The following is a 19,277-nucleotide window of genomic DNA, read 5'->3' as shown; positions in this document are numbered from 1 at the left end:
ATGTTTAATAATGATTTCAGATACATTATAAATTACAATTATAAAAATATTTTGTTGTTTTTACCATGGATTATTCCTTACGCTGTTTTTGCTCCAACTTAACAAGCTGTTTATCAGGAAAACACACATAATTGTGTAGAAATGTTGTATTTCCTGTTTGGTTTACGTGTTGACGTAACACGCAGAACCAGGTAGTAGGCTGTCCAGTGCTGTGGCCATAGACCAGTATGGTTGTGGCTGTGAGCGATAAAAGGTTAACTTTATGCCTGCTGGCTTGAACGAGGTTTGTCCCGCAAAAGTAAATTGTCAACTTGCTAGCAGTTCAGAGTACACGGTATGAATTCAAGTGTGTGCATGTTGCATTTCAATGTATATTTGTTCAATTGTCAGAGACGTGATGTGTTGCTTAGATAGTTTAGCAAACAATTTCGTTTTATTCCAGTTGTGTAATTCTGCTCAGTGCAGCACAAACCATCATCAGTAAAAAAACAAACAAACAAACCCAGAATGATCTTTTTTTTTTTCATTCAAGAGAAAAAAAAAAAGTTCTGTTAGCAATGGCGTTTCCAGGGGATGTTTGATGGGTGGCCAAGATAACACACGTTAGTGTGGAGTGGATTGTACCAATTATAATCTGGAGCATGATCATTTTTAATATAGCTTCACTATTCAGAGACAGTGTGTGACATATTTATTTATTTATTTGGTGAGTGGAAACCTTTAGATAACAGCTTTGAATCAACAAAACTATAAGTTAAGTTCTGTATAATTATTAAAAGCGTCTAAATATATTGCAGACAAAGCATCTGTTAGGTCTCAAAGCAATCTGTTATCTTCTTAAAGATTACTATTTTTGCATTTAAACATCTTATCTCAGATAAATGAGAGGTTTTTTTTTTTTATAAAGGAATACATTAAAGAATTCTGGATTTACAAATATTTGGTTTTTTACAAAGAGCCAATGAACTGTTCAGTCAAATTACATAAATGTATGAATTTTTTAGATTTTATTTATTCGCTCAAAGTGAAAAAAATTTAAGTAGGACAAGTAACCTCCCACTTTCCCCAAATACATTTCTGATTTTATTTTGCTGTGGTTATTGTCTTGTTTGTTTGTTTGTTTTTATTCCCTTTATGTTTTCAAATTTTATGTCTAAACTTGTTCTGATTTTCCATTATCTTCCAGACTTACAGATACTGCCTGTCGAAATGGAAACCATGCAACAGAAAAGGTTTTTAATAACAGGAGGGTGTGGATATTTTGGTTCTCGGTAAGAAAAGTATGATGCTGTCTGTTTCCCATAATGCAGAGGTGTCCAAAGTTGGACCTCGAGGGCCGCTGTCCTGCAGGTTTTCCATGTATCCCTGTTTCAACACACCTGGCTTCCATTAAATGGATCCAACAACCAATGACGTTCCACACAATGACTGATTAGTTTGAGTAAGGTGTGTTGGAAAAACTGCAGGATTGTGGCCCTTTAGGGCTGGAGCTGGGTATGCCTGCTAAAATATTTCAGCTTATTGTTAAATCCATTGTGGATATGTACTGTGCAGTTATACAGCATCACCACAAGGTGGCGATGTTGCATCAGTTATCTCAGATTTCTTGGCTGAAGGCGCACTCTATAAATTAGGATTACAGAGTAAAAATGCATGCAGAATGTGTTTTTGTCATGAATTTGCATTATTAAATTACAGTCTTGTATGAGTTTTTTTTTTTTTTTTTTTTTTTAAATACATAATGTGTTTATTTGCAGCCTTGCTTCCACTCTCCATAAAACGGGAGCCAAAGTCATTCTGTTTGACACCATCCCTCCAAGCCAAGGAGTGCCTGAAGATATTGTGTTTGTACGAGGCGATGTACGTGAATATGACCAAATTAAGAAGGCCATCGCCGGTGTGGACTGTGTCTTCCACATTGCTTCTTACGGCATGTCTGGTAGGGAGCAGCTGAAAAGGGATCTGATTGAGGCGGTCAATGTTCTGGGCACGCAGAACATCTTAAAGGCATGTGTTGAGCATGGAGTATCCAGGCTGGTTTACACCAGCACCTTCAACGTGGTCTTCGGCGGTCAAGTAATAGAGAACGGGGATGAAAGCCTCCCGTATCTCCCTCTCCATCTTCATCCAGACCACTATTCCAGGACCAAGTCCCTGGCTGAGATGGCCGTGCTAAAGGCCAATGGCACGTCACTGAAGGGCAGCTCTGGGGTGCTGAGAACCTGTGCCCTGCGACCAGCCGGTATCTATGGACCTGGAGAGCAGAGACATCTCCCCAGGATAGTCAGCTACATCGAAAAGGGGATCTTCAGGTTTGTTTATGGTAGCCCCAGCAGCCTGGTGGAGTTCGTTCATGTAGATAACCTGGTTTCAGCACATGTTCTAGCTGCAGAGGCTCTGACCCCAGAGAAGCAGCACCGCTCTGCTGGCCAAGCCTACTTCATCTCAGACGGCAGGCCTGTCAACAATTTTGAATTCTTCAGACCTCTGGTGGAGGGCTTGGGCTATCCTTTCCCCAAGCTGCGCCTTCCCGTCTCCCTGGTTTACTTTTTTGCCTTTCTCACAGAAATGATTCACCACCTCATCGGCCATCTGTACAACTTCCAGCCACTGCTGACGCGTACAGAGGTGTACAAAACCGGCGTCACACATTACTTCAGCTTGAGAAAGGCCAAGGCGGAGCTTGGTTATGAGCCACAGGAGTATAACCTGGATGAGGTGGTGCAATGGTTCAGAAGCAGAGGCCATGGAAAGAACTGCCACAGCTCCTTTATCACCAGAGTGATACTTAACATCCTGTTTGTTTCAGCCTTCATCGCTGTTGCTCTTTCTTTTCTGCCAGTCGTTGGTGGTTAATGAAAAGCTAAATCAAAAAATCCTGACGTTTCCTGTCATACATGCCGAATAAACAGACTTCATTGCTGTTTCATTTTTATTTCTTTGAGCAGCTGTATACAGATGTGTGCATTTAAAACTGGAGGCTAGTCTGTTTTAACTACTTTTAAATGACTATACAAATGCTACCTCTTTTTTCTAACAACAGTTTGCTTTTGAAGGAAAGCAAATATCAACATAAATACTCTCTACATGTTGTTTTGTCTTTTTAAAAAAAGAGAAAATAAATCTGATATACCAAACTGTAATTGTGGATTTCAATATTTGAATGCATATTAACTTGTATATGTGCAAAATATTTTACTCCGTTTACAAGGACGCTTTAGGCTGCAAATGTGCTGCAAAGTTTTATGTAGCTGAAGACTTGATAAACTGTTTTACAACTGGGACCAGTACAATGCAAAATAAGCTATAATAAACTATTTTTCTCAGATCTCTTAAGATTCGTCCTCTTTTAAGTCACGGAAACACTTTGCATTCAGTTAATTTCTCGTTCAATCTGCAGAAGTCTATTGTGCAGCTAATTAAAAAAAGTCTGGATAAAGTCTTTTAAGTTCTTTTGCTCTCCATGATACCAGTTGACTGCAGCCTATTTCTGCTGAAGAAGGAGTTGGACCAGGTGAGGCGTGTTTTGAGAGGTGTTTTAGTCCGGCTGGGATGAATGCAGACGTCCCCTTCCCTCGAAACTATTCTCTTCGGAGCCGGCAGCCCCTTGCTGAGTTGGTCGCAATCATTGTTTCTCTGCAGCATTAACCACATTCCACAGGGGCGCAGCGCATCCTGTCTTCCTCCCCGCATTCCTTTCAGGCAAAAGAGTCCCTTTCCTAAACCGCTCATTTATTTGATTTTCTCGCACACTTAGCGAACTCAGACCAAATTGAAAAAAATATTTCAAGCACATGCATTTATCCAAGCCGCTTTAAATTCTCGTGAAGCGAGCGTAAAAGAAATTTAGAGGGAAAAAAAAAAAAAAACCAACAAGGAGAAATTCCTCCGCGCAGCGCGCCATTGACTGTAAAGACCTTTCAACTTAACAAAAACTGAAGTTGACAAACGTATCCCCGTCTGCTGAAACTGTGAGAAAGAGTTCGTGTTTTTTCGGCGAAGTGAGGAAAGCAGAAGAAGACGATGCAGCTCGCGGCGGGGGTTTGCGGGCACGTTGGCGGTTTTGTGTGAATGAGCGACGGCTGCGCGGCGGCGTTTTGTTTTGATTTCCATGTGAAATGCAATTAGTGCTCCGCGGTGCTCGCTAGTTTGGCTCGCGGAGCGCAGCGCACTCTCAAACTTGTTTTCTCGCAAACATGGAGCACTATCAGGAAGACCTGGGACTCCGGGCCGCTACGTTGATGGAGGACCTTTCCTTGTATGATGCCTATAAAGACGGGATATACAATGCGAGGAGAGACTTGATGATAAACCCAGATTTGGACTTTTCAGCTCCGGCTGTAGCAGAGCACAAAACTAAGCCGATGAATGGCACCTCTGTTCTTCACCAGCAGCATCACACAGTGGAGAATTTCACGTCTGGGAATAAAGTGTACAACGCGGCTCCGGTGCGCCCTGTGAACTGCAACCGGACCGTTCCTGTGGATTTTTGCGCCCCTCAGAGAGACGCGCTGTACGGCGAGGAGAGCTGTTGCACCAAATCCGAAGTGGCTTTGCCGTGTTACAGTGGCACCTCCGAGAGGCACAGGAGGTACTCTCTGGAGGTGCAGGGCCACAGGTACAGCACCGGTTCCTCCTTTGACGGGGTGCATCTAAACAAACCGGTGCCTCTGCCCGGCAACAGGTGCAACAGTGTCTGCATAACCAGCAGTCACGACGGGAGGTACAACGCCGCCAGTCCCCGCTCCAGTCTGGCATCCTCTCTGTCCTCCCAGGAGCAGAGCAAACACGCCAGTCCGCGGTCCAGCATCAGCAGCCCGCGCACCAGTTTGGTTGTGCAGGGTCAAGACAGGTATACAAGCCCCAGATCCAGTTTGGTTCACTGTGAAGGCAACAGTGTCCTCAGTCCTCGATCCAGCTATGCAAGCACCGCCAGCGACACGAGTAAGCACTCCAGTCCCAGGGCCAGCCTCAACAGCTGTGACTGCTGCAGCAAGCCCAGCAGCAACCGCACCAGCGGCATCAGCATGGGCTACGACCAGAGGCACACCAGCCCCAGGTCGAGCACGGCGAGCCAGTACTCCTTCACCACCAGCCCGAGATCCAGTTACTCTGATTCACGGTACGGGCCCGTGGTGAACCCTGATCTGGAGGGGGCAATCCTTCACGCAGCCCCGCTGGCGAGCCCCCGCTCGAGCATCTGCAGCCAGGATGGGAGCGCAAGACCGGGGACCACGGCAAACTGCGTGGTCAGCCCACGGTCCAGCATCTCCAGTCACAGCTCCAGAAGTTCCCGCAGCTCCAGGGGGTCTATGAGCACCTATCCGGATCTACAGCTGCCCTCTCCCAGGTCGTCCATGCTGGGGAGCAGTTTACACGAAGACACTCTGCTGCAGGACTTTGGGGACTCTAATGGGACTCCAAGTCGCAGCATCCATCTGCATGTGGTGCCTGAACCCCAGCAGACAGGAGGGACCGTGGACATCACCGCTGGGTCCACGTCGTCATTTAGTTATGGGATGTCCTCAAAAACGGCTTCTTCTGGCCAGAGGTTTAAGTTGCCTTACCAGGTGACCCCCAACCGAGAGAGTGGGCCAAGCCAGGCAGAGAAGAGGCTGGAGGCGCTCACCCTGGAGCTGGAAAAGGAGTTAGAGATGCATATGAAAAAGGAATATTTCGGTAGGTTTTTATTTATTTATTTATTTATTTATTTATTTTGCTTTTTGCCCAGTTTTTACTTCTTCAGTCAACTTAAGTTGCCAATAACTCGATTAAATCCTGGCCCCATCATCAACTACTAAGATTAATGTAATCTTTTTTTTTTTTTTTCTTTTAGTGGATTGACTTTTTTAGTACCTGAGAATGGGGGAACTTGGGGGGAACTTTTTAATGCTGCAACATCTTTCATGAGGTTATATTCATGCACAAGTAAGTTTAAAGAGGCCATTAGACAGATTTAGACAAACTGGTTTCATTATCTGATCTTGGCCACAGTCAGTCAGAGCGGCACTGCTGCCTATAAAGTTTTACCTTGTTCTTTGTGCCAGACACAAGTTCTGATAATAAGAAGCATTTCCCAAGAGCAACCATTGCAGTGACGTCTATAAGATGAAATGTGACGTGTAACAGTGTTGCAACTGAAAACTGGCTTTCGTTTGCATCAGAGTATTTCAAGGCTTGCCATCTCCTCAAGGTCTGTTTGCAACCTGCTAATGCTGCATCACGACTAACGGGTCCCCCCGTCTGGCTGATAAGGGAGGCTTTTGCAGGCCAGTACTAATGTCTTGGCAGAGCTAACATTTGCAGAGCATGGCATGGTGCTGAATGGGACCCTCTGTTCTGGCAGAGCACACACCCTTCAGTCATTTGGAGCTGTGTGGTCATGGTTTGTTGAAACTGCAGTATGGATTATGGTCAAGCATGCTGTTTGCGACTGTTTGGATGCTCATTTAATGTTTAGTAAACTCAAAGACTAAATGCTTTTGATGTTTAAAGACTTGCCTGAACGAGCTTTTTAATGTTTTGTTTTGTTTTTTTTTAAAGATTTGCATTTTGCTTAAAATAATCAGCAATCACTAACAGTGATTCACCGAGGAAGTTGCTGTCTACGTTTTGAATCAGCAGCCAGACAAATGGCTGCAAACAGAGAACAGTAGCCTGTTTTATAGCCAGTGCACTTGCTCAGAGTGAGGCTGAGACAGCTGTTGATCTGTCCCAGAGCAGCAGGTGAAAGAAGGAAGATGGAAGACGGGTGGGTGACATGAGGAAAGGGGGGGGGGGTTAGGAGAAGAGCAGGATAGATAATGGAGGTGGTAATAGATAGAGATGGAGAGAGAGGACAGAGAGGGAGAGAGAAGAATGCAGTCAAACGCTCCTCACTCCGAGCCCAATAGAGACAGCTCTGTTTCCGTAGCGACAGTGCAGAAATTGATCGCTGGGGCTTCTTTTGGGGGGCCCAGCAATGCCTGCCAGTGTCCCACATTGCCCGTTCTGCTGGCTGGCCCTGAGGTGGCCTCTGTTTGTTGTGGTGGCAAAGGAGCTGTGAATCAACAGCTGGCCTGATGGAGGCTTGCAATTGAAGCAGCAGAATGAGGCCCACCCCACTCCACCCCTCCACTACTACCACCACCCCACCCTTACTCCCCCGCGAAGCCCTTCATTAACCAGCCAGTGGGGAGTCGGGCAACACCAGACACTTGGCACACGATCTTGGCTGGCGGGCCAGACATAGTTGGTGGGGGTCAAGTCTGATCACCTGCCCAGAATTATAATGGCAGTAGTCATGCACATGTCTGTCACACGCATGCTGACTCGTGGACAACAGCACACTCTGTGTGCTGCACTGAAGGCTCCCATTTACTTTGCCTGTACTGTGCATGTACTCTGCAGCTGAGATAACACTAAATATGTGTTTTTTTTTTAGTCTAACTTTAAGTTAAAGACCTCATTGTTCACTGATGTGTGAAGAGCGACAGGGGAATCCATAACACACCATAACAGACCGTCACTCTGAATGACATAGTTCTTAACATCACACTCTTGCTTCAGTCTCCTGTTGCTCTCTTGATTCATCTGTTTCCACTATTTCACATCTTTATAAACAAATCAAGGGACTATATTGTTTTGACTATTTAGTGCTGCAAGCATTATGAGCATATGTCATGTTTAGCAAGTGCATGTTCTGCAGAGATTTTATTGCATTTGGCTTTCTGCAAATCCTGAATTCTGATCAAACACGCACTGCAGAAGTTACTTCATCGACTTGCAGCCCTGACTTTGGGCTCTGAGAAGTCATAGTGGTAGTTAAAGTTTCATGAATCAGGCAGTGCAGGCCTTCTTACAACTCACAGCACGTTCGCTGTTGTTTAGTTGGTGGTAGAGAGGGTGCAAAGTCATCTGTGTTTATTAGATGTTCTGAATTAATTTATGCTTTTCATAATATTACATAATCGTAAGATGAAACCACTGGTTAGATTTTTCTTCAGATTTTCTCTTCTCAATTCACTTTTATAGATTTTTTTTTTAACCTCCTCCTTATACTGATGCAACACCCTGGTGTTTTTATTTAATTAGCAGGCTATTAGATAAGAGTTTGATTAAAAAATGTCTTCTTATGAGCATAATTATAAGTCAGTGTTGAGCAGCATGCTTTCAACATGACTGAAATCTAAAATATTACATTACAGCTCTGAGGCAGAGGAATCCGTGTGCATCAAGTGATGCCATTTTATTTTTAACTACAATATACACAGTGCATCCTGTCCTTGCCAAATGGACATGTTATGACATGGGCACATGAGTGATCTAGCATCCTGTTTTGAATGACTAACGGAGAGTCCTTCAGAGATTTCCCTGCTGTCCTGTAAAAACCATAACCACATCCTCACTATGGAGACTCGGGAGGATTTATAGCATGTGTGGAAGTAAATCACATTTATGGTCGATGTTTACAAGTTGACACATGTAATCTCGCAAGTCTCACCAACACATATTTTGTTTTGTTTTTTCAAGTAACTGTGGCGTAGCTGCAACTGGACTAAATAACGGTCTGAAGGTAAATCAATAGAGCTGTATGAATAAATCATTTGTTTTAGTTTAGTTGTTCAACGGTATAATGGACGAGTCGTGACAGGAAGCTAAAGTAGGAGGAAGGAAAAGACTCTTTAGAAATGACAGACAGATACACATGGCAACATTTGGCTTTGTTGCTTAAAAAAACATGCACACACACACACACACACACACACACACAGAAATCTGCTATCTGGGTACACACACTTGTCTCTCAGATTATAATGTAGGTTCACTGACATGAATGCAGCATTCTCATATTTCTGCTATTGTGTGAGGCCACTGTCTGTTGAAGTGATGCAGAAAATCATTGATTTTCCTTATTGACATCTAGACAGATGTGTAGTGAGTCACCTGAGTGAAATTGATTCATCTGAATCCTTTTCTTATTTTAAATAAAAAATAAAGACAAATCCTAAAGGAAACAACATTAACACATAAAAAACATGTCCCTCCTAATATGACCACTTGATGTGTGTGGTAGTTTATTTTTCTAAGAGACTTGTGTCTCTTTTTTGTTTTTAATTGTAAGGTTTCGGTCTGCAACCTTTGGTCAGGGAGGGATTTCACGCCATCCAATGACGACGTAGCAAAAAAAATCTAAATCTTGTTTCTCTACCTGTGTGTTTGGTTTGATAGAAAACCATTTATCTGATGGCAACAGCACAAAACACATCAGTGTCACGTGTGAAGTAGCAACCTGGTGCTTTTGAAAAAAGGATCTGAAGTTAGTATCATGTGTGCATTATTTTCAGCTTTGGACAAATCTGTAATACGCTGCCACAAATATGTATAGGAACACAGCATCATTTGTCTTGTGATCTAATTTTCAGGGAAGGCTGTCAGATTCTGATAAATAAATAACACTTCATTCACTATATGGCATAATTCTTTCAAAACTTATTTTTAATATTTTTTTTACATCATAGCAATGTGCTTGTCTGCATTGTTCATCGTTTCCATTGCAGGTGATTAGAAAGGGGAAAAAAAAAAGAAAGGGAAGTCTGTCTTGATGCAGAACAGAGGGGTGACGTATTTAGGAGGAAGAAACTAATTAAGGAGTGATTTATGGACAGTGTGTATCTTCTTTTTAAACAAAGAAAGAGCATTATCATACAAATCCATAGATGTTCTTCTTCCATCATGTACCCAGATAGTTTTAAGATGCATAATCTGAGTTTTGTGTCGTGCGGTTTGATGTGGGTGCTGCAGAGACTGGAGCAGAGCTCTCCAAATCAGTCCTACGAGGTCTGCAATCCAACAGGTTTGCCATGTATTTCTGCTTCAACACACCTGAATCTAGTTAATATGGATCTAACAGCCTATCAGGTTAACTAACAATCAATAATTTGAATTAGCTGCATTGGAGAAAGGATACATGAAAAACCTGCTGAATTGTCCGACCTCATAGGACCGAGTTGGAGACCTCTGGACTAGAACTTCCTCTACGACAATCTGTTCACCTTGAAATATTGAACATTTTCCATCAATCTTTTTGGATGATGCAGCGAATGTAAAACAACTCATTGTCACCTGTGTTCAACCTATCAGGCAAACTAAAAAGAGCTCTGCTTTTTATTCCGTACTTATACATCAAAATATGCGAACTTGGCCTTTTCTTGACCCGTCGCTTTGTTGACTTGTGTTTAAAAGTCTCACTGTGGTATTTTGTCACCGATTTGTTTTTTAGGAGCCATAAGTAGCTCAAACTTGGCAAGAGAGAGGGGCAATAAGTCAGCTAATGCTAGCTTTTCTTAGCTTGTAGCTTGGTTTTTCAGCAGTTACTTTGCTAGGATGTTAATTGCTACCTCTAATTTTGCCAAAATGCTAAAAAGGAAAAATTAAACAACTAGCTTTTATGGAGGTCTGCATGCATACAAGACCACAGAACTGCATGTGCATTTGCTATTAGACACTTTTTGTTTGGTTTGTGGTTTACTTGTGGTTTCCAATGTTGTGATGTGAACGACGGGTTGGAGGATGGACAATACAGACAACTTGGTCCTGTATGTCTCAAAATATGCTTTTAATCTCTACTGCAGACTTTGCATAATTTTTCTACCTTTTTTCAACAATGATACAAATAGAAGTTTCTAAACAAATGGTTGAAGTAATGATTATTGTAATGATTAGTTAACTGATCAAAACCTGATAAAGTAATGCAATAACATGCCCCTACCAAGAAGAGGAGATGGCTGAGGCACGTTTACTTCTACAGAGACTTTAGCGTCTTTGTAAAAACGGCTCTATTAAATGGTAAAGCACATCATCAAAGGCTTAGACGTCTAGAATAATTCACTCATTGTGAAAAAACCTCTCAGTGATTTAAAGACTTTGGATGTTTTACTCTGTATTTTTGTCCTTGGTGTGTTATTGTAACATCAGAAGGTTCATTAGGGCTGTCAGGAAAGGGGGGTAATTCCCTCAGGTAACCAGTGGACGCTGGCTATCAGCACATGATGCTTTTGAATCTCTCTTGAAATGCTGGTATTTTACAGATAAGCAAATGTAATAATTTATCCGCAGGAGGAGGGGAGATGGTGTGCACATCCCCTGTTGAGATCTAGTACGATCTTATGTCCTGTGGGCACCGTGACCCTAGACTCACCCCATCCAGGCATTGACCCTGCACTCACTGAGGAATGTGACCTCAGTGGAGGTTGTCTCGTGTGAGAGATTTTAGATTGTTAGCCTGCCGTTGCTGCTGTTGTGTGTCAAGTCCTTTGAGCCACTGCTTTCTTGCTTCTTAACTAGAGATACCAGTAGATTGTGTAGTTGGCTCCATATCAACGGACGGATGAGACTTTACTGCTTTAAAGTTAGTAAAATGTCCACACAGAGCAAACACCAGCCTTTTTTAAATTGACATGACTCGTTACAATCCAGTCATTTCTGCTTTTTCCTCTTCAAATCACTGACATTGTTGGGGCTGCAGCTTCTTTAAGAGGCACCAGCGTGACTTTATTAATATTGATCTATAGAATTTATGATGGGAAAACCTGACAAAGTATTGATGATTTGAGGATTTAAAATAGGTTTATGGAGAGGCATTGCTGCAGTTGGACCTAATGGTGTGTGTATTGTAAGAGAGAACCACTTTTGTTCATAGAAATGGGGGGGGGGGGGGGGGGGGGGGGGGGGGGTGGAACAAGCAATGGAACAATCCCTTTTTCCAGTCCACCCTTCCTGATAATCCCTTCATATCCACTGTGTTTTCTCACAATGCTTTTCCATGTAATCTTGAGTTTGCCCTGAAGTAGTCTAGCTTCAAACAGTATGATGTAATGTGTGGAAATGACAGAAGTAGGTCTTGTGCAACTGGAGTCAAAATAACTTAATGAAATATTAGTTTTGATGTAACTCAGATTTTTAGTTCTTTTTGTTCAGCGGCGTGCACAGCTGCACCTCTGCACTGATCTGATAGAAGCCTACAACATAGCTCTGAGAGTCGTGCTGTTTGTCTCACCAGAGAGTGCAATTTAATATGTAAAAGTCTATCATTTTACATTAACAGCTTTTTTTTTTTTATTGTGTAAGAAAAATGACAGGAGCTGCAACACTTAAGTCTAATATGTAGCAGAATAATACAGTGTTGACTCTGTGTTTGCACAAGATGGCTTTTTGATGAGTGTGCTCATGATAGTAAATAACTGACCCATTGTCTCTGACAGGTATCTGCGTCAAATGTGGGAAGGGTGTGTATGGGGCCAGCCAGGCTTGCCAGGCCATGGGCAACCTCTATCACACAAACTGCTTCACCTGCTGCTCCTGTGGTGAGTAATATGGTCAATTATGTGAACAGTAACTGGGACGATATCACCAGTAAATGTCAAGAAATTTCTTCTAAATGAATTTGGCTCAAGCACAGATGTATTTAATGTTTGGAGCTACATATTTACATGTTTCATTGATTTAAGTTTAGAGACTAAAGATGCAAGAATTGTTTAGTTCACTTTAGTGCTTCAGGATTAATTCAGTCCATTTTATGTGTATCAAACCAGTGACAGAGACATGTCAAAGCACTTCTGTAGACAAAGTCATTGAGTCTAATGATGACTTTATAATCTTCTTTCTGAATGTGGAGACAAATAACTAAGGTTTACATGTAAATATACAGTCATTTAACCAGTTAACTGTTTGCTTACTTATTACCTTTAGAGATTATCCATATTGGACCTGACAAACAACAAATTCATTCTTTTTGTTTGATGCTTTCTCACTGTTATCGCAGGAGTGGTCGATATTTTGCTTTAATTAATTAATAGCACATGAATGGCATTATTAGTCAATACCTGGAGACCTTTCAGTCTCTGTCAAACAAAAGTGAGTCAGTAACACCACCAACACCCTTCATCATAATCCTTTAAGCTTGCACCTACAAGTCTACATTTATCAGGTTATTCCGAGTAGCAGTGCATGTTGCTGCAACATGAAAAATTTCGGGATTTTGACTGACAGTAGCGGGATAGATATTCAAGCTGAGTTTAGGAGCCATAATTCTTATTCTCAGAAGAACAGATGTTTGACAATTACGTGAGAAAAATGCTGTATTAGTTACTACCTGCTCCTCACCATGGATGTACAAACTGTTGTCACTGGAGAAAATAATGATGAATTGGCAAAACATTTTAACAGTTTAACACTGTTGTTTTCTGACTTTATAAAAAAAAAAAAAGCTTCTGACTTGTTTGATGGCACAGTCACATTTATTATGAGTTGCTGGACACGTCGTTACCCAGAGGCATCCGAAGGCTGGAAACCTGGACTTAAAACTTTTTCCAAGGATGCTGCAATTTACAACACTGCGTCACAAATTAGCAACTGGATGTCAACACTCTGGCCATTTTGAAAGTGCAGCGTTGCTGATTCAAGAAACGCAAGAAGATTTTTATCTCAGTTAAAGAGAGAAAGGAAAAAAAAGGCTGTGTGAAAGATAAGACAAGAGTCACCACCAGACTGACTTTTACTGACAGAAGAGGGCTCAGAGTACAGGTAGGATGAAAGATGGAAACCAAATTAAGCCCGAATCACACACTACGCTAATGACAGTCTTCTGTCTGTTGCCTGCATCTTTTATGTGTGCAGTTTTGTCCATTTCTAGGGCTCTGATAGATGTGTACCCTGATGTAGCAGGATCACTGAAAACTGTGGAGGCAACGTTGAGCAGAAAGCCAGTATGGGGCCTACAATGACGAAGCCATTGCAATGTTTCCAACTGCCACACAGACCACTGCTGTGCTTCATCTATTTACGTTGTTTAGTCCAGTGGTTTTCAAACTGGAGGCTGTGAATCACATGGGAGTCACAAGATAATTTAGATCTGAAAAATATATAGCCTACATCTATCAGATACATTTGGGATTTTTTTTTTAATCAGAAAATGAAAAAGTCAGTGCAGACAGAAATCTGTGAAATCGGAGCCTTAATATTTTTAACACATCAATGCATAAACTTGGCACTACTTTAGTGAGAAAGCAGATTTTAGGCATGCAGGTGCTTTGTTTGTCAGTCACATCCACCAAAAACCACTGTGGCAGGGTCACGAACACCAACGTTATGTTCAACTTTATTTATTCATATGTTAATATGTTATCTTGGGGATTGTGGCTCAGAATGTTTGAGAATCACTGTCTTAGTGTTATATATATTATCATATTTCCTTTCCATGTTAGTACATGAATTATGAATAATATATTGCATAGGAGTCACTGTAATCTTATTTACACCATGTTAACGGACAAATAGCAGAGATTGATTATCCTTGTTTTGATTTCGGTTGGCTACCTGGGCTAGCGGTTCTCCTATTCAATGAAAATCCTCCTGCTGCTAGCCCCATTAAATCAAACATTTACATCAAGATGACCAGTTGTGCATGTGCAGAGGTGTCTGGCTGCACGCAGGGCAGGCAACAATGACGGGGTAGATAAATACAACGGAGGAAACAATTTATTGTTGTACATCTGCACAGATCTACAGGGACTGCAGATGGAAACTAGCTAAGGCTAAATCTGGGGTAAGGCATCATTGGATAATGTTTTTACACATGATCCCTGACAAATAATCTAAGAAACAAATTGGAGCAAACATTGAAATGAATTTTCATTCATTTTTCTTTTACACACTTTACTTCTTTGTAAACCCGGTGACACGCAGTTTTCCTCCTTGAGTTGTGTGTCACAGGTGCTGCTGCAGCTTCAGCTTTTGACTGTGTTAATTAGTCGAGTGGATTTTTACTTCCATGGAAACACCTGTCAGTCTCATCTCAACATCTATCTCAGCGCAGTATCTTAAGCTCCTGAGGAGAAACACTTTACAGCATAAAAACCTGGCCTAAGCCAGCATGAGTCACAGAAAGCACAGAAATGGGCAAGATCTTTTTGTCTTCTGGAGATATAGAGGGGGATAAGCAGGGAAGTGAAACTCATGTGAGTGATGTGTGCAACGTAATCATCCTAGCAAGCAGCATTAGTTATTCTGTAATCCTGTTTTTTGCTACCTTTGTTAAAAAACAATCATTAGCATCACCGGCTTGCTTTTAGAGCTCGTGTTGGGGATCAAAACGCCTGCTGCTTACAACAACGTCCTCCGGCTTAAAACTACTCAGCAGAACAGTAGGGCAGCTTTCTGCAGAAAGAACAAGCTAAGAAAATATAAAATTCTGATATTATTTGATCTTAGAGGCTGTAATTAAATCTGCTTTTGAGAGCAAAGTACAGTATGGATTGTGTTCGGGTGTGTGTGTGTCTGGATGCTGCTGTCACCTGACTCCAGACCACCTCTCCCGTTTCCTCGAGAAACAAGAGGAAAAGATGTCGGGAGAGAGCCTTTCAGCCAGCTTCCATTCATATGTGTACTATACATGGATACTGATCCTCCACCTCGACCCCTCCGGCTCTGGAAGAACTGCCTATAATTTACATGTAACCAAAGCCACATACTTTCCGATTTATTGTGTCAGAAGAAAGAGGGGCCAAATGCCGAGTGTCCAGTTGCTGAGGTTGTGGGGCTCTCTGTGGAAAAGAGGCTTCCGGCCTTGTTAAGAGCTGTTTTTAGTCTAATTTATGATACTTTAAGGATTTGTTGGTCAGACTCATTTGTAAAACAACCTGATTATTTCCTCTGAAGGCTAAAAGTGCTCATCGTCGGAAAGCAGTTGCTTCTACACAGAAACAAACACCTCTTAAAATAACAATTTTGGGGTTTACTGGAGAACTTATGTCCTCCATAAGTCAACAGGTAATTTTTGATGCTGTGTACAAGTTGTCGGTATTAACTTGGCAGGCCAACCTGCCTCTCAAGATAGTTTAATGGTAACGTAAACTATATAATCTATCGTTTGACCTCTTGTGAATGGGAATGTTTTCTTGAAGCGATGTTTTGAAGGCCTCTTAGAAGTTTACTTTCCGAGTGCCGGCACATGTCATAACACAATCTGATGATTTATCAGGATCTCAGTTCTCATGTCTCCTGTTTGTTTCTTGTTTTCTTTTCTCCTGTCTTCCTCTCTTGTGCTCTCTTCTTGCCTCTGTGTGGAGTCCTCCTGGAGTCCGCAGCTCCAGAGTGAGGCAGAGTTTGCTGAGACATTGCTCTCTGGTAGCCTTGGGCTTTGTTTAACCATGCATAATTGAGCCCTCCTCTTGGCTTACTCCCATGGTTGCACCCTTTTTTCATGAGATGGCCAAGAATGCAACCCTCCCCACCACCACTTCAGCCAGTCTTCCCTGGTGGACTTCAATCACGCAGTCACAAAGTGTACCAGACCTGCTTATCAGAGGGGGCTGGCCTGCAACAGACTCACTTTAAACGGCACACGCATGCCAAACTGATTGTGTACTTTCGCAGACACACATACGCAAGTGGATAGGGTTTTTGGGTCTGTTTAGTTTAGATTTTGTCATGGATGTAACTCATGACATTAACGATCTGGCTGTGCAGCCATCTACTTCTTCTGAAGCTTGAACACGTCTGCACGATCTCAAACAGTGACACTGAGCAGGGAATTCGCAGCTGAAATGGTGGCAGGATGAGTTGCTCTTCCTCTGGTTTGTCACAGGATATATTTCCCTTACGCAAACCCGTTCTAATTGGAGTGAAAATAAGATAGTGTTTCAGTGTAATAACAATATATTGTATTGTTGAGAAAGATCAAGTATGCTCTCGATGAATTCATTAAAAAAATAACTTTCAGAGTGTTTGTGCAGACATTTATCTGCAAGGAAAATAACTCACTCCTGTGTTAGATTAATCTGAAAGCACTGAAGGCAGAAGGGCGCTCAGCGGCTTGAACCTCTCAAATCATTCACCACCACCGGTTAAACACACCAGTCAGCCGAAATCTGAACGCTTGAACATACTGTTTGTGCTTTCTTCTTAAAGCTATGCAGTATCTTTATATCCATATACATATTAGTATTAATGTAATTTATACATATATGTGTATTTATATACTCCTCTAAAAGTTAAAAGACTGGATGGATACAAGCAGCAAACAAGTATTTTTTTGTTATTAGCAGGTGGTCAGTGAGTTGACAGCTAACAAGCCTGCACCAGTATTGTGTTTTTGACACCCTCCATGTAACCTTCTGCTGAGGTTGGGCTGGTATTTTAGTTCCTTCTTTATATGGAATAAGCCAGACTGGATGCCGTAAGAGATCTTAAAACTTATAGTATTTCCCCTCGGTTTCAACTGAATCTTTTGATTATTTTCACTGTTATTTTTCTGTTTTGTATTTGTTTATTCAGGTCTTTGTTGAGGTAAAGACTGATTATGGTTAGTAGTTAAAGTTGCAAGGTGCTGATGGGAAAAATTTGCCTGCAGGTAATTTATTTTCTTTCCTTTGTTAGACAGCATATCTCACCTGTCTCTTTCTAAACGGTGTTGTGTTTGGTGTGTGAGAGGGTGTGATTTGCATGGTGATTTCAGATTTAGCACAGTTTGACTGATTGGCACCTGCTCTGCCTCAGGTTCAGGTTGTATCAGTGTCCTACCAAAAAACAAGCAAAGCAACACATCAAAGCCACATTTTAGTTAAACAAATGTTGCTCTGAAAGTGAACAGGGAGCGGGAGACTCTTGCATGTGAGTCCTGCTTTATTATCAGTACTGGTTTACACTTTCACAAACACACTGTGCACAATCAGCTGCATTAATGTGAAACAAAACCTGGTTTTATTGGAACATGACAAGGAAATAGGGAGCAATTTCACTCTTTCAGTTTTCACATCCATGGTCTATGGTCTATGGTCATGAGCTATGGGTCGTGACCGAAAGAACAAGATCTCGTATACAGGCGGCTGAAATGAGTTTTCTCCGCAGGGTGGCTAGCCTCTCCCTTAGAGATAGGGTGAGGAGCTCGGTCATCCGGGAGGGGCTCAGAGTAGAGCCGCTGCTCCTCCGCATCGAGAGGAACCAGTTGAAGTGGCTCGGGCATCTGGTCAGGATGCCTCCTGGATGCGTCCCTGGTGAGGTGTTCCAGGCACGTCCCTCTGGGAGGAGACCCCGGGGAAGACCCAGGACACGCTGGAGGGATTATATCTCTCGGCTGGCCTGGGAACACCTCGGGATCCCCCTCGCAGAGTTGGCAAATGTGGCTGGGGAGAGGGAAGTCTGGGCTTCCCTGCTTAGGCTGCTGCCCCCGCAACCCGACCCCGGATAAGCGGCACGAAGACGAGACGAGACGAGTTTTCACATCCTAAATGCTCAACAAGTACAAAAATGTCTCCAAAATGAGCTTCAAGGACAGAATTTTACTAAGACAGCTGAAATAAGAAGACATGTTGGCATTTACACCACATATTTCCAGGTTAATAACCAGCACATTGATGCCTCAAGAAGCGAATCCAGTACAAACCGGAAAGATGCAGCAGGAATCTCCTCTGAGTTACTTGTGAAGAAAATTCAGTCTAAATTGAAGTCCTTTAATTGCAGCGTGGCTTTTAACATTGCTAGGATGGGCACGGTTCACATTCAGTATTATATTTGTTTGCTCGGTGGCAGCTGTTATTGAGTGGTATGTTACTGATGCTAACGCTGAGTTAAGCACATGTTGCATGGGTCTTTGTTTTAACTATGTATGCTTGAAAGGACAGTGAAAGAGGTCTGTGCAGGCCTGTAATTGCGTCATGCATAAAAGTAATTTTAAAGCTACCTTGTGAGTTGGATCAGGACGTTCATCAGTCCTTGCTGCCAGGGCAAAAGCGCTCTTTTGTTTCTATTTTTTTGTTTTTGTTGTCTTTGGTTTTTCTATGTTGTTTTTTTCCTTTCCTGCTAAAGACAAAGAACAAAGATTTTACTGGATTTACTGGATTTCCTCGAACCAGTAAGAGCAAATCTTTTCTGGTTGACTGTCTCTTAAATAAAGAAGCTAAACAAAGCAAAATATCCTCATAGTTTTGTTTGTTTTTTATTGTTTTAGAAAAAGGCCTGCAAATAATTCTCCATAGACACAATTTTTGTCCACATTGGGAACATTGTGATGAGAAATAGGCTTAAACTTGATCTTGGGGTGCAGCAAGCTTTTATAGTGTGTATGCTGGCAGGTTGTACCTAGATGCTAAGTAGCTCTGACTTATTCTGGCTAATCAACGTAATTGCACAGCAGCAGTCGGGGGTGTAATTGCTTAGAGGTTTCTAGGTGCTAAACATCACCATAAGTTGCTGTAAGATTTGTCAAGTAATAAAAATGTTAAATAACTTTTTTGCAGATA

General features: G+C 42.1%; 2 protein-coding genes across 2 annotated transcripts in view; both read left to right on the top strand.

The window, feature by feature from the left end:
* Positions 1 to 205: 205 nt before the first annotated feature.
* Positions 206 to 2,856, top strand: sdr42e1 (short chain dehydrogenase/reductase family 42E, member 1; the record flags this gene model as incomplete). Its single annotated transcript, XM_079258525.1, has 3 exons — positions 206 to 334; positions 1,187 to 1,271; positions 1,758 to 2,856. Exons 2-3 carry the CDS (start codon positions 1,210 to 1,212, stop codon positions 2,854 to 2,856), a joined length of 1,161 nt encoding a protein of 386 aa, XP_079114651.1. The 5' UTR covers positions 206 to 334; positions 1,187 to 1,209.
* A 1,340-nt stretch (positions 2,857 to 4,196) lies between these two features.
* wtip (WT1 interacting protein) overlaps positions 4,197 to 19,277 on the top strand; it is a gene marked incomplete at its 5' end in the record, with an annotated part of 30,600 nt that continues 15,519 nt past the window's right edge. Inside the window, 2 exons of the mRNA XM_079246446.1 lie at positions 4,197 to 5,679; positions 12,243 to 12,344. Of these exons, the coding sequence (XP_079102572.1) occupies positions 4,197 to 5,679; positions 12,243 to 12,344 (1,585 nt within the window). The remainder of the gene's footprint in view (positions 5,680 to 12,242; positions 12,345 to 19,277) is intronic.

The sequence above is a fragment of the Telmatherina bonti genome (genome assembly GCF_933228915.1).
Source record: "Telmatherina bonti genome assembly, chromosome: 1".
NCBI classification, from domain to species: domain Eukaryota; kingdom Metazoa; phylum Chordata; class Actinopteri; order Atheriniformes; family Telmatherinidae; genus Telmatherina; species Telmatherina bonti.
Note: the sequence above shows the minus strand (reverse complement) of the source record. Positions and strands in the feature narration are given on the sequence as shown.